General features: G+C 37.4%; 1 protein-coding gene across 1 annotated transcript in view; it reads left to right on the forward strand.

Annotated features, from left to right (window-relative positions):
• Positions 1-2,297: 2,297 nt before the first annotated feature.
• LOC111986126 (G-type lectin S-receptor-like serine/threonine-protein kinase At1g11410) overlaps positions 2,298-14,363 on the forward strand; it is a 42,865-nt gene continuing 30,799 nt past the window's right edge. Inside the window, 6 exon segments of the mRNA XM_065773823.1 lie at positions 2,298-3,604; positions 3,852-4,010; positions 4,132-4,325; positions 4,493-4,703; positions 4,843-5,080; positions 6,656-6,806. Coding sequence (XP_065629895.1) covers positions 2,338-3,604; positions 3,852-4,010; positions 4,132-4,325; positions 4,493-4,703; positions 4,843-5,080; positions 6,656-6,806 — 2,220 coding nt within the window. The 5' untranslated portion in view covers positions 2,298-2,337.

A 14,363-nucleotide genomic window follows, 5' to 3' on the forward strand; every position in this document is an offset into this window, starting at 1 on the left:
AAAACTCCAAGGCTGAGTGGGAGCAAAAAGAACTTCATTTGGTGAATTGTGCAAAGGAATCAAAAGAAGAGAGCTCTTCTCTGGAAAAAGAAATAAAAAGGCTGGTGAATTTGCTCAAGCATACTTCTAGTTATGCTTTTGTCCCAGGATACTTCTAGTTCTTGTTAACAAAAAAATAAAAAAAAAAATATATATATATATATATATATATATTAGGGAAAAAAAGATACCTTTAATGCTAGGGTAGGGTCTAAGATGTAGTCTTTTTTTCCTAAGCTCCTAATAGAGACAAAGAACGTACATCAATAAAAATGAAGGAATGGGATTTCAAACTGAGATATTTAGTTGTTGGGATATTTATTTGTTGGTAGTATTTATAGTTGAACAAATAATGAAATAATGATACTGTTTGTTGGGAAAATTTTACAGGTGTGAGACAACGTTGAGAAGGAAAAAAAAAGACAAGTTAATTTTAATGCAATGAAATGAAAGTAATCCAAAAAAAACAAAAAAAAAGATTGGGTTTATTAAACCAAAAAAAAAAGATTTTCATTAGAGGTCTCCATTTAAGATTGGGTTTATTAAAGTAATCCTTATAAAAAAATGTATTTATTATAATTAGGGCATTTTAGGCAATTGGATTTAAAAAGCTTTCATTACACCGTTTTAAGATGTTGTACCAAACATGTGGAATACAGATTCATGGTTCTATTACTATAGGGTTACCAAACAATTGAATAGGAATAATTATTACATTACAACATCTTGCATTCATTGTAATACCTATTCCTATTACAATGTAATCATCATTACAATCTACCAAACGTGCCCTGAGTTTCTTATCACTATAGGTTTGCAATGATAAGCATTGAGAGCATATCTCTTTCCATTAGTGATGTATGAGCTAACTAGATCGATTTAAGAGGTTTTCCATTGGTATGGAATAGATTAAGTGCATATCTTTGTTGTGATGCTCTCCAAAGGCATTCAAATAAGTAGGAATAAAACAGAGTAAATGGAATGACATTTAAGGGATGGTAATAATTGATGGTCAAGAGATACAAAAAGAGGTAGAACTTTCTTTATCTTGGGCTAATAATCCTTAAAGATAGAGAGATTGAAGAGGATGTGAATTATAAAATAATAAAAACATGGTGGATGAAATGGAGAAGTGCATTGAGAGTATTGTGCGATCATAGATTCCCTATTAAGTTAAAACAAAAATTTTATAAGATTGTTATAAGACCAGCTATGCTCTATGGTATTGAATATTGGGCAATTAAGAATCAATATATTCACAAAATAAGTATAGCTTAAACGAAAGATATTAAGACAAATGAGTGGAAACACACAAAAAGATATGATTCAAATTGAGAAAATATGCTTAATGATAGGGGTGGCTCTTCTTGATGAAAATATGAGTGAAAGTTGCTTGAGATGATTTGGTCAAATGTTGGGGATATAGCAATTAGTTGAAAGAGTGAAATTGTTCAGGTTGAGAGAATAAAAAAGGTAGAGGAAAACCAAAAATAACATTAGTAGAAGTAGATAGTTAAAAAATACATAAGAATTAAGGAAGTAACAAAGACTATGCCTTTGGATAGAATAAAATAGAGGAGAAAATATATATACGTGGCTAACACTAACTAATCTTGTTGAGAATCCACAATCAACTCAAAAAATGAGGGACTAAGACTTTATTGTTGTTGTAAAAAAAAAAATATTTTTAAATGTACAATGCATTGCAGGGGACCTTAGTAGTTAATGTAAAAGATATGGGAAAAACTCATCAAATCATGGTATTGAATAACTTTTAACCCACATTTAATTCTAACACAAATCTGTTGATTATATGTTTTGATTCCAAAATTTGTCACACATTTATAAGAACTAAATAAATAAATAAATAAAATCTCAACTAACTTTTAATTTCCGCGGTCATTTTTTATTAAAAAAGTAATAGAAGAAATCTAGAGTCAAGAGGTTTATAATTTAATTGGAATCTCATTATATTTTTAATAGAAACACTTAGGTTCAAATCTTCTCCCTTTCAATTAAAAAAAAAAACTCCTGAGTGCAGTAGACGGATATAATTGATACGAAATATCTGACAAAGTAAAAAGTTGGTCAACTGATGGGCCAATCTTTGAGAAGAATATAGTTCACGAGGAAATCGATATGTTTTAGAATATGAATGGAAAGCTGAAACACGTTTCATGCATCAAATATGACAAACATGCAAGCCAACTCATTCATACGTCACATGCATCAAAGCCTTATCTACACCAACCTCTTTTACCACTTACCAAACGGACCGATCTTACAACCTCACTAGTAATGATCATGTATTTTGCTATGGTATTTCTCCTTCGGCAAACATTGCTTCTTTTCCTTCTTCTCCAATTTGTCACTTCGCATATAACTATCAGCAAACCCATTAGAGATGGTGACGTTTTAGTCTCTAGACGAAAAACCTTTGCGCTTGGTTTCTTTAGTCCCGGCAAGTCCACCTACCGCTATGTGGGAATTTGGTACAAAACTGAACCTCAAGGACGAACCGTGGTGTGGGTTGCAAACAGAGATAGTCCTATCAATGATACTTCTGGTGTTCTCTCAATTGATTCTCGTGGAAACCTAGTACTCAATGTCAATTATCAGAAACAGCCCGTCTGGTCCACAAATATTGCCTCAAAATGGAGCAACAAAAGCTCTAATGCTCAACTCTTGGATACAGGAAATCTAATCTTAATTCATAACGAAACAACTGGTGAGGTTCTATGGCAAAGCTTTGATTATCCCACCGATACAACTCTTCCAAACATGAAACTTGGATGGGACCGAACAACTGGTCTAAGCCGAATCGTAACCTCTTGGAAGTCCAGAGATGATCCGGGATCTGGAAATTGCTCCTTTATGCTTGACACAGATATCTCCTCGCCAGAGTTGTTTTTGTACAAAGGCAACATTCGGTGGTGGCGTTCTGGTCATTGGATTGGCCATGGATGGGGTGGGCTACCCCCTTTGATCCCTAATTCGTTCTTGAATTTAAGTTTTGTGAACAACAAAAGTGAGGTTACCATGACTTGGGGTGTCATGGAATCAACTTTCTTAGCAAGAGTAGTGGTACAAGAATCTGGATCAGTTCAAAAGTTTATATGCAGGAAGGCAGATTGTATTTGGTTTTCCATAGGGTCAATACCCTTGGACCAGTGTGACTATTACAACAAGTGTGGTACATTTGGTAAATGTCACATTGAAAGCAATGGTTCTGATTTCAAGTGCATGTGTTTGCCAGGATTCATGAGAAATGAGACAGGTTGGTGTGTAAGGAAGCGTGGGGAGGCATCATTATGTAGGAGTGGTGAAGGGTTTGTGAAGGTGGAAAGTGTGAAGGTTCCAGATTCTTCAATGGCACAAGTTTATCCAAATCAAGGTTTCGAGGCGTGTGAGCCACTGTGCTTGCAGAATTGTTCTTGCACGGCGTATGCAAGTGTTGATATGGAAGAGGAAATGGGGTGCATGATATGGTTTGGTGATTTGATGGATACAAGAGTTTTGGATGGGGGCCAAAGCTTGTATGTTCGTGTGGATGCACTTGAGTTAGGTACTCAATAATTTTATCAGTATTTGAGCATTTTTTTTTTTAATTGAAAAATATTAATGTCATTATCAATTTTTACTATAAAATGGTTTACAACTGATGAATGTGATTGATCCCAGTACTTTAACAACATAATAAATCAATTTCTAAATAAAATTTTTAATAATATCTGGAATATCTAAAGCATCAATATGCATATTGGGCACCATTTTTGCGGCATGAGTGACTGGGAAAGTCTTCTTGTTGTTAGGTAATCATACAGATGGAGAAAATTTCTTATATTCAGATAATCATGCAAAGGGGTTCTTTGCCAACAAGAGGAGGCTAGCAATATTGGTAGTGGCCTTACTAGTTACTTCATTAATCATTTTTCTCTTTGTGCTTTGGTTAATAAAGAGGAAAAGAACAGGTAAGCAAACCTTTCAATTGATTTTTTTCCCCAACTCAAGCTGCATTTGTGAATTGTGATGGCTATATATATATATATATATATGCAACCATCATTTCTAACCGTGCTTGCATGAGGACAGGGAGGGAAAGACTACTCATAGTATTCAACGATGTTACTGAAAGTTCTACAAGCTTTCAAGATTCTCATAAACTTGATGAAAGTAGAAGAACCCCAGATTTACTATTTTTCGACATAAGCATCATACTTGCTGCCACAGACAATTTCACACCTGATAAAAGGCTTGGACAAGGTGGCTTTGGCCCAGTCTATAAGGTACTTCACCTTGTGGATGATAAGCATCTATGAATATGCATCAATATTAATTTTATTCTACTACAATATTATACATCATAGGTACTTTGGAGGTAGATTATAAGTTGTTATCACAATTGCACGTAATAGGAAAAAAAATTTATAATAATATGTTTTTATCATTTCAGGGTCAACTAGATAATGGACAGGAAATTGCAGTAAAAACACTCTCAAAAAATTCAAGGCAAGGTATAGAAGAATTTAAGAATGAAGTTATGCTTATAGCAAAACTCCAACACAGGAATCTTGTGAGGCTTTTAGGTTGTTGCATTCATAAAGAAGAAAAGATGTTAATCTATGAATATATGCCAAATAAAAGTCTAGACTTTTTCATCTTTGGTACGCCATTTCTACTATCATTAATCGCTTTCAACTATTTAATTATTGTTTTACGACATTATCATGGAATTTTGATATGTTAGCATGTATTTGTTTTTAGTCATGAATTATTGATGGAAGCTTTCTTGTTTTGGTATAGATGTAATAAGAAGGCAATTGTTGGATTGGAGCAAACGATTTGAAATTATTTCTGGTATTGCTCGAGGAGTCTTATATCTCCATCAAGATTCAAGGCTAAAAATCATCCATAGAGATCTAAAAGTAAGCAATGTTCTACTAGATGCTGGAATGAATCCAAAAATTTCAGATTTTGGTTTGGCTAGAATGTTTGGAGATGACCAAATTGAAGCAAATACAAATAGAGTTGTCGGCACCTAGTAACTCTCTCTCTCTCTCTCTCTCTCACATACACAAGGATTACAATAGGATATTTGAGTACTTCACGACTTCTCCTGAGTAAATAATTTATCCATTTCGTTGATGAAAAATTAAGTTCTTTTCTTGATTGAGAGATTTGGTTTGTTGAGACGAGAGGGTTCTTTATTTATATTCCTAAGAGGACCCCTTAAACTCAGTGGTAAAGTGTTAACGTTGAGGTTGCACCAAAGATGAGAGAAGCGGGCTGAGACTAATAACGATTTGGTAAATATATTAGTGACCATGCCTTTAGTAGAGAGAGATCGAATACCCAAAGTTTTAGAGGCAACTTTATCTCGCACAAAATGAAACTTGATCTCTATGTGCTTTGTATAGGCATGGAAGGCAGAGTTGACATACAAGCAGGTTGCGTCATAGTAATGGCCAATATTCTGACACCATAAGAATGGTTTGTGGGGAAGAAAGATATCAAGTTCTTTGAAGAACGATTAAAAACCAGATTAGTTTAGAAATGGTGGTGGCTAGGGCCTTGTTTTCAACCCTAGTGTTTGGCTCTAATACATTAGACTGTTTACGAGCATTCTCAAGGAATAAGATTAGGCCCAACTCAACTAGCATCAAAGTATGCATCAAGAGCCAAAGATAGGCAACACAATAAATGAAGCCCATGGTGAAATGGTGGTCTTGAGGTATGGTAAAATGTGCTTAACAATGGTGTAGTGGGTGTGGGTAATGGTAAGTCAGTGCATGAACTAATTAGATTTAACAATAGGTCCATATATATCAATATGAGTCAGTTTGTGCGCCAAAATCATTATTAGGAATTGGCTTAGTACCAATCATGTTTGGCTGTTTAACTTCCGTAGAATGAGTATTCGTAATATAAAGTAGCGAGACTGAAAGGGCCTCTACCCCAAGAAAGTAATGCAGAGAACCCAGAACTTTGATGATAAATTCAACCACTAATAACTGAATGATAATAACGTCAATGGTGTGATAGACAAAGCATGTTCATGGTGTGGGGGAAGAATTACTCTAATACCATGATAAATTGCCTATTATTTCAAAAGATTAAGTTGTTAGAAAAAGCTATATTTATATTTAATTATAATTCTAATAATTACTCTTACACACACACATATATATATATGATTGGTTTGGCTTGTTAAGTGAGTTCTTTTTCCATATCCTCAATTAACATGTACAAACACATTAACAAAGAATGCTAAAAACAAAAATTACACAATCATAATTAGTGGCAGAGCTAGAAATATTTTTCAGAGGGGGCAAGCTAAATATAAAAAAAATTATTTTAGAGCTATCCAAAACCCAAACAATTGCACAATGTATATAACTTGTGTTCTGGACTAATTCAAAAGGATTGAGGAGTTAAAGGCCTAAATTCTAAAATCTGTAGGGGCCAATAACTATTTTTTTCATTAATTTGTACTTTTTATGATTTAAATACTATATATAATAGTTGAAAATTGCAAAATGCTAGGGGGGTCATGCCCCCCCCCCCTTGGAACCAGCTTCGCCTATGATCATAATTATTTTTATTTGTGCAATTGCAGTGGATATATGTCACCGGAGTATGCTATGGAAGGATTATATTCTACCAAATCAGATGTCTTTAGCTACGGTGTCTTGATACTAGAGATAATTAGTGGCAAGAGAAACAACCACTATCATGTTGAAAGTCCTTGCCTAAATTTGATTGGACATGTAAGTAAAATATATTCTCATTTGGTTTTGATTTGATTGCACTTCACCTTGGTAGTACTCTAAGATTATAATATTAATTTTTCAGGTTTGGGACTTATGGGAGGAAGGAAAACCCTTGGATATAGTTGATTCATCATTGGGTCAAGCATATCCTACTCATCAAGTTTCAAGATGTATTCATATTGGGCTATTATGTGTTCAAGAACAAGCAACAGATCGACCAAGTATGGCAGAAATTTTATTCATGTTGGGACATGAAACAATTCTTCCCCCTCCCAACAAGCCAGCATTTATCAACAGAAAAAATATAAATTGTTGTCTAGATTCAACAAGTTGTGTAGGAGCAACTGCTTCACTTAATGACTTAACATTTTCTGTGTTTGAAGCTCGTTAAAGTCTGCACTTACTAGTTGAACTACATTTTCATAGTTGAGGAACTACAGTGCACGTTTGATCGGTCGTTAGATTTTATTATAAAGTTCTAAAATTTTCTTTTAAAATTTAAATTTGGAGTATTGTAGTTGATGATGTGAGAAATGCTGAGACAATTTGCAAAGTTAAGTTCTGTTACCAAATTGTGCTACCAATTAAAACCTAAAAAATTTAAGGAAAAAAAGGAAACTTTACAAAATTTAGGCACCAAACTGGAATTTATTAGTATATTTTAGAGTTAGAGGTACAGTTCAATCCTTTTTACAAAAGAAAATAAAAATATTTATCATAAATGCATTTGACTTTTATTTATACTATTCTATTTGTTTTAGCGACAATGTTATTTAGAAAATAGGTAATTTTTCAAAAAAATATATTCATTTGGTATCAATCTTAAATGAGTTAAAAAACAATATAACTTCTATTATTTAGTTTGCTGTGAAATAGAGTTTGTAAGGGCAGGTTTTGGATCCTAAGCCCAAAAGGTAGATGGATTAAGGCTCAAAGAGTTCAATACAATGAATTTGTAGAGAGTGGATTAAAAACTAGGCTTCAATGAATTGGATGAATTAGAAAATGCTCATAATGGACTAAAGATGGTGAGAAAGTAAAGAAAAACAATGAAAAAACAAGTTTGTGCAAATAAATTCTTTTTCGGCAATGTTCAAGGAGAGTAGTTCTTTGATATATATGTTTTTCTTAGACTTGGTTACAATCACAGTTCTTAGTGCTACAGTGTTTTCCTTCTTTCAATTATCAAATGCTCTCTCCATAATGAGATTTTTCTCCTTTATATTACCTCCTTTTGCTCTATCTCAGCCCTCCACGTGTAGATCAAATGGTGGCTCTTGTCCTTGTCCCATCTGCACCTTCCTGAAGCTTATCCTTAATAGTGGAACTGCTCGGAACGTTGCTCTTGATGGCAAGTCAACCCTTTTGACCTTTGCACCGTCCAAGCTGAGGAGGAATTTGTCCTCGGACAACCTTCCAAAAATCTCATGACCAGTCACCTTCCTCCATTCACTAGCCCGCACTTCTACATAGGGCTATAAACGAGCCGAGCTTTATCGAGTAATGCATGTTCAAGCTTGGTTCGTTAGGAAAAATTAAAAGCTTGAGCTTGACTTGAACTTGTGACAAGCCTAAAAATAGTGTTTGAGCTTGAGCTCATGGGAAAGCCAAAAAGCTAAGCTACATCTTCAGCAATTGTTCAAAATACAATTTTTACATTCACGTTAGATGGTAAAGGACTAGAAAAATACATGTTTATAACTATTATGAATGAGAAAATACTAACATGTTTCATAACTTTACTTTAGATGATTGATAGGGAAGGATCATATGTGACCTACTTAATTATTTATTTATTTTTAAATGTAACTATAGTCTAAAGTGGTTCTTGATTAGTTTAAAGGGAAGGAAAAAATTAAGGTAATATAGGTAGTGGTCTCATGTTGGCCATGTCATTATTAAGATATGTGTAATGAGTATTTTTAGCTAACACATATAAACTTATAAATGAGTCTATACTTGAATTGTTGTGTATCAAACCTAATAGCTCACGAGCTTGTTCGTAAACAAATTTTTTTGCTTGAGCTTAGCTTGTTTATTAAACAAGCTTAAAACTAAGGTTTAAGTTTGGCTTATTTATAAACAAACAAACATAAACAACATTTTTATCAAGTCGAGCCTGAGTTGTTCATGATCAGCTTGGTTCATTTATAGCCATACTTCTACATCAATGTTTACTTGTTCTCAAAGTAGTAAGTGTTCTCGGATAGGGCTCATGGCCCAATATTCATTTTTGGGCCTATCCTCCCTACAGAGTTAATTTCCAAAAAAATTTAATGAAAACAATCTTTAAAAGTAAATCATATTTTTTTCTGTTAACCAAAGATATTTTATCTTTAACTTTTTTTTTTTCAATACTATCAACATTAGAAAACACTGAAAACTATTTGTGTAGGGTCAGTTTTTGTTGCCCAAGCCCAAAGGATATGGGTTAAAGGCCCAACGAACCCAGAACAATGAATTTGTAGAGAGTGGATCGAAGGTTTAGGCACTGGCCGGCGTTCACGAAGCATGAACTCTTTTCTTTTATTGAAAAAATACTTAGAACAATTTACAACTGGGGGATGCTCCTCGGCCCATGGCCGAGGAGGTTTTCTCTTCCTCCCTTCTAAAAAGCCCCCCTCTTTTACATTTTGTTCACCTTTCTTATATATCCCTCTCTTTCTCCTCCTGTTGATCATCTATTGGCTTCCCTTCTGACCGTCCGTCCTATTAGAGGCCATATCCATGCTCCAGTGGTTCGCCCTGATCGATGTTGCTCTGTCAAGGGGTTACATCCCCATTAATGTGGCCAGAAGGGTTAGGTGAGCGTATTCAATGCCGAGGTGACAGTTCACCCAGGGCTTGCCCCTTCTTCGTACTGAGGTCTCGGATGACCGAGGCTAGGGTCATCCTCGGACCCATCATATGCCCTCGGCGTGGGCCGTTTGGGCCTGGGTTGAAATGGGCCGAGGCTACCCGATTTTCTGGCCCCACAATAGCCCCTCAAAATCTTGCTGCACGCATCCTCGGGCGGGGAGAAGGATTTTGACATCCTCGGCCTTACCCCCCCCCCACCCCCGTCAGTGCTGGGGTCCATTCACCTGCCAAAGGCATGTCGCTGACGTTTCGGAGCACGTAACATGCCCATCATTAAATTCAAGCGGCTCTGTGCTCCCCACGTCTAATGAGGCGTTACCCATCCAACGGTGGAGATTCGTCTTGCATTTATGGGCGGGAAAACCCGCAGGGTTCCTCGATTTGGGGTATAAATACTCGTACGAACTGCTTCTTCCTGTTCCTCATTTGTAATCAAGAATATTCGTGCGCCCCTCCTGAGTTCAGCCATACTCTCACTAGCACCTCCAGCACAAAAGCCTGTCCGAGGAGCCCTTCCTCTTTCCAGTAAGTCACTCTATCTCTCTCTAACCTCTCTTTCTCTTTACCCTTTTTTCTACTTCGCCTATTCTTTCTTAGTTCTTTTAAGCGTCAACTGGGATGGGTAGGTTTAAGAAATACATTGATACCGCGGAGGCGATGGAGTAATTCATCACCGACCGCAGAATTCCCGGCAATGTAGGTCTGAGATATTGTGAGGACGGGGAGTGGCGCATACATAGGCAGGAGGGCGAGGTGGTAATTCCCATAGTCGCCTTCCTTGAAGGGGGGATGACAATCCCCATGGGGCTGGTGATGAGGGATTACCTCATGCACTTCCGGTTGGCCCCCACCCAGTGTGGGATAAACGTCTTTAGGATTCTGGGCTGTGTGGACGCCCTGAAGGAGAAGATGGGGCTGAGGTTAACCCACCACGACGTGAACTGGTGTTACAACCTTCAGTTTCTTAAGGGCAAGTCGTATTACCTGAAGACGAGAGACGACAGGGTGCGGCTCATTCAGTGCCTCCCCGAGTCCAGCAAGGGGTTCTATGAGGATTTCCTCATTGTGTCAGGGGAGTGGCACGATGGCCTTCACTGCCCAACAACAGAGGGAACACCAGGTGGGGTAGTGGGAGACAGATAGGGTTTCAAGCTCTCGTCTTTCTGGGCTGTCTAACGCTTCCATTTCTCTGTATGGAAGGGTTTGTCCTTGGACCGCTTTATTGGAGACGATTCCTCCTTGGGTCAGATTATGATCTTACACGTGGCGTTGATCTCGCCTCCAGCTCGAGTCTCCATCTTTTTCATTTACGAAGCGTCCCTTGGCCGTTCGTACTCCGCGCTTGATGTTTCGATACGTGAGACGCACCTTCATTAATGTCCTCGTGAATTAACACAAATCCAGCAGTCTACAGCCCCCTTGGAATTTGGTAGCTTCGTTATTAGCCCTGCTGATAACTCTCTTTTCGAATTCTGTGCGGATTAATTCTCACCAACCTTCATCCTCTATATAAGGCTTTCCGGGGGGACGGTTTCTCCATACTCCATGAACTCCCCAACACAAACAGAAAACACACCCTTTCAGCTCCCCAAGCCCCTTTAATAACCCCGTCGGAATTGTGACCGGAGTTGGTAGATATGGGGCGGCTTTGGGCAGGTGTGAGGACATCCGTGCCAAGAGCCGTTGTGGCTGCAGCCCCCACTGGGCTTCCGGCACGGCAGCGTCTAGGCATAACACTGACAGTGCCATACGCGGTGGCCAGGAGGAATGTCGCTGAAGTACCTAATGTCTCTCCCCGGAGCGCACCCCCGACGGAGGAGACGTGCGAACTCATGTCATGGCTGGTGCCCGAGTGTTGCCGTCTCCAACGGCCAACGCTCGTGAGGATTGGAGAGAATCAAGGGAACATCACGGGGGAGGGCGTCCCGGTGCCCCTGCATCTGCTCCTCGCTTTGTTCAAGCTCCGCCGCACCAAGAAAGGAGTTGTTGGTGGCCTTGAAGCGAGCCAGCCTCAGCCCCCTTCCGCCCTCTTATTGTCAAGTTCTCCCATTCTCTTGATGTCAATAAGAGTACGGGTTGACACTTCCCTCTAGCTAGTTTTAGGACGGGCCCGCCTGGGCCTCTGATTGTAGAACTAGCTTGTAGGAATAGTTTTAAAACACTCCTGCCTGAGCCTCTGATTGTATTTTGTACTTTTCTTTTTATGAAATAATATCAAGCTTTCTTTCTTTGCTGTTAAATCTTTTGTTTCGAACTTTTATCCTTCTGCAATGTTTGTTTGGTAGTTCTTTTTTTTTTTTTTTTTTTTGCATCACCACCGATCTTCCGTAGAATGATTATTTAGAACAATCGCCTATTGCGCTGGCTAACACACTAATCCTCCCCACAGACGGCGCTAATTGTAGGGTCAGTTTTTGTTGCCCAAGCCCAAAGGATATGGGTTAAAGGCCCAACGAACCCAGAACAATGAATTTGTAGAGAGTGGATCGAAGGTTTAGGCACTGGCCGGCGTTCACGAAGCATGAATCTTTTCTTTTATTGAAAAAATACTTAGAACAATTTACAACTGGGGGATGCTCCTCGGCCCATGGCCGAGGAGGTTTTCTCTTCCCCCTTTCTAAAAACCCCCCTCTTTTACATTTTGCTCACCTTTCTTATATATCCCTCTCTTCCTCCTCCTGTTGATCATCTATTGGCCTCCCTTCTGACCATCCGTCCCATCAGAGGCCATGTCCATGCTCCAGTGGTTCGCCCTGATCGATGTTACTCTGTCAAGGGGTTACGTCCCCATTAATGCGGCCAGAAGGGTTAGGTGAGCGTATTCAATGCCAAGGTGACAGTTCGCCCAGGGCTTGCCCTTTCTTCGTACTGAGGTCTCGGATGACCGAGGCTAGGGTCATCCTCGGACCCATCATGCGCCCTCGGCGTGGGCCGTTTGGGCCTGGGTTGAAGTGGGTCGAGGCTACCCAATTTTCTGGCCCCACAATTTGTATACAAGAATTTCCATCGAAATAAATAGATCTCAAACAACAAAATCATTATCATCTTCTTCATTTTTATTGGCAAAAGGGTAAATATTCACATTCCTTTTTTTTATTAGTTTTATTTTTATTTTTAATTTTTTTTGGAGAACCTCACTTTTATGGTAGAAATTAATTAATATATTTATATATATATATTCTTGTTTTTCTTTGCTAGATTGTGACTTTGGAAATAGTTCAAAAAAAAAAAAATGTCATTTGACAAGCACAGAAAGGGATACACATAATAATTCCAAAATTTGCTCAATGAAGTATAAAATATTTTTTGTTTCATGAAAGTAAAGTATAAAAACTGCACTAAAGTCACCCCTTATCAGGACCCTTATTATAATTAAGATTAAGATTAGGAGAATGACACCTTAACCCTCCAGTCACGGTGCTTGCATTGCAGCACGACAACGTTGTTGACATTAACTCGGACTTTAGACTTTAGATTTGTGAAATCTGAAATGCATGTTTGATACGAGGTTTTCCTGTTTTTAAGATTTGAACTTTCAACTATGGAAAGGAACCTTAGTGGGTTTAGGATTTAATGACCTCCCAATACCCAACCATCACTCAACTTCCATCCAATGAATCTAACTTTGGAAAACTGACATTTGGTATATGTTATTTGCAATTTGATTCTCATAATTAATACATCCATTAAATAACTCCTCTCAAATTCTTGCATCCTTCAATAAACTTTTCTTTCCAATAAGGCTTGTAACAATCTTTCCGCTGCATTACTTTGGAAAGGAAAACATCTTGATACCATCTATAATCAGATATAGTAGGATATCTCAAATTATTCAACAAATCAGAAATTCGAGATGAAACATTAGATGGAGCACCAACAAAATGTTTGATAATAGTATAAATCAAAGTATTAACACCATTAGGAATACCTCAACCAATATGGTCATCAAAAATAAGCAAACCTTCATCATTCTTTTTAACAGCATGTTTACTAGAGTCTCTGGATTCTTCTGTAAGTAAGTCAACAATTTTAGGTTGATCAAAATCATGATTATTTTGGTAAGCAATACCAACCATGGACATATGTCCCATTTTGTTAATAATTTCTTGTTCAGAAAAACCATAAATATTTCATTCATAGATTTTATCAGCAAAAACAGAAAACTGGGTTTGAAAAGGTCTTTCTTCAAATTGTATATCAGGAGGAGTAGGTTTTGAATACCAATTTTTTGTAAGAAACATGGGTTTGGAATTTCCAACAAATCTTTTGATTTCTGGTAAATCATCTTCAAAAACCTTTTTAGCAGAAACAGAAGAAACAGTATCAGAATCTGTATTTTCATTAGAAATAATTTCTTTATCATTTCTTGAAATAGTGCAAGCAGCATGAGTCCTTGTAGAAGTACCCTCAGTTTTGACTTTTAAATCAGCAAGCATTTTTTCAACAATTTCAAGAGTCTTAGATTGTGAGGTTTTGAACTTGAATTTATTATCATGACTGGGTAGATTAATCAAAGGTTCCTCAGTCTTAATAGAAACAGTTTTTTGAACAGAAGCAGATTTTTCAACAGAAACAGTTTTTTCAACAATTTTTTCTTCAATACAGTCAAACTGTTGACCAAGAACATGCAGAGACTCATTAGTAAAATTGTTTTGTTCAATAAGACTAACAATAGGAGTTTGATCATCAGCAGAA

Source organism: Quercus suber, unplaced genomic scaffold (assembly GCF_002906115.3).
Source record: "Quercus suber isolate HL8 unplaced genomic scaffold, Cork oak 2.0 scaffold_80, whole genome shotgun sequence".
Lineage (NCBI taxonomy): Eukaryota > Viridiplantae > Streptophyta > Magnoliopsida > Fagales > Fagaceae > Quercus > Quercus suber.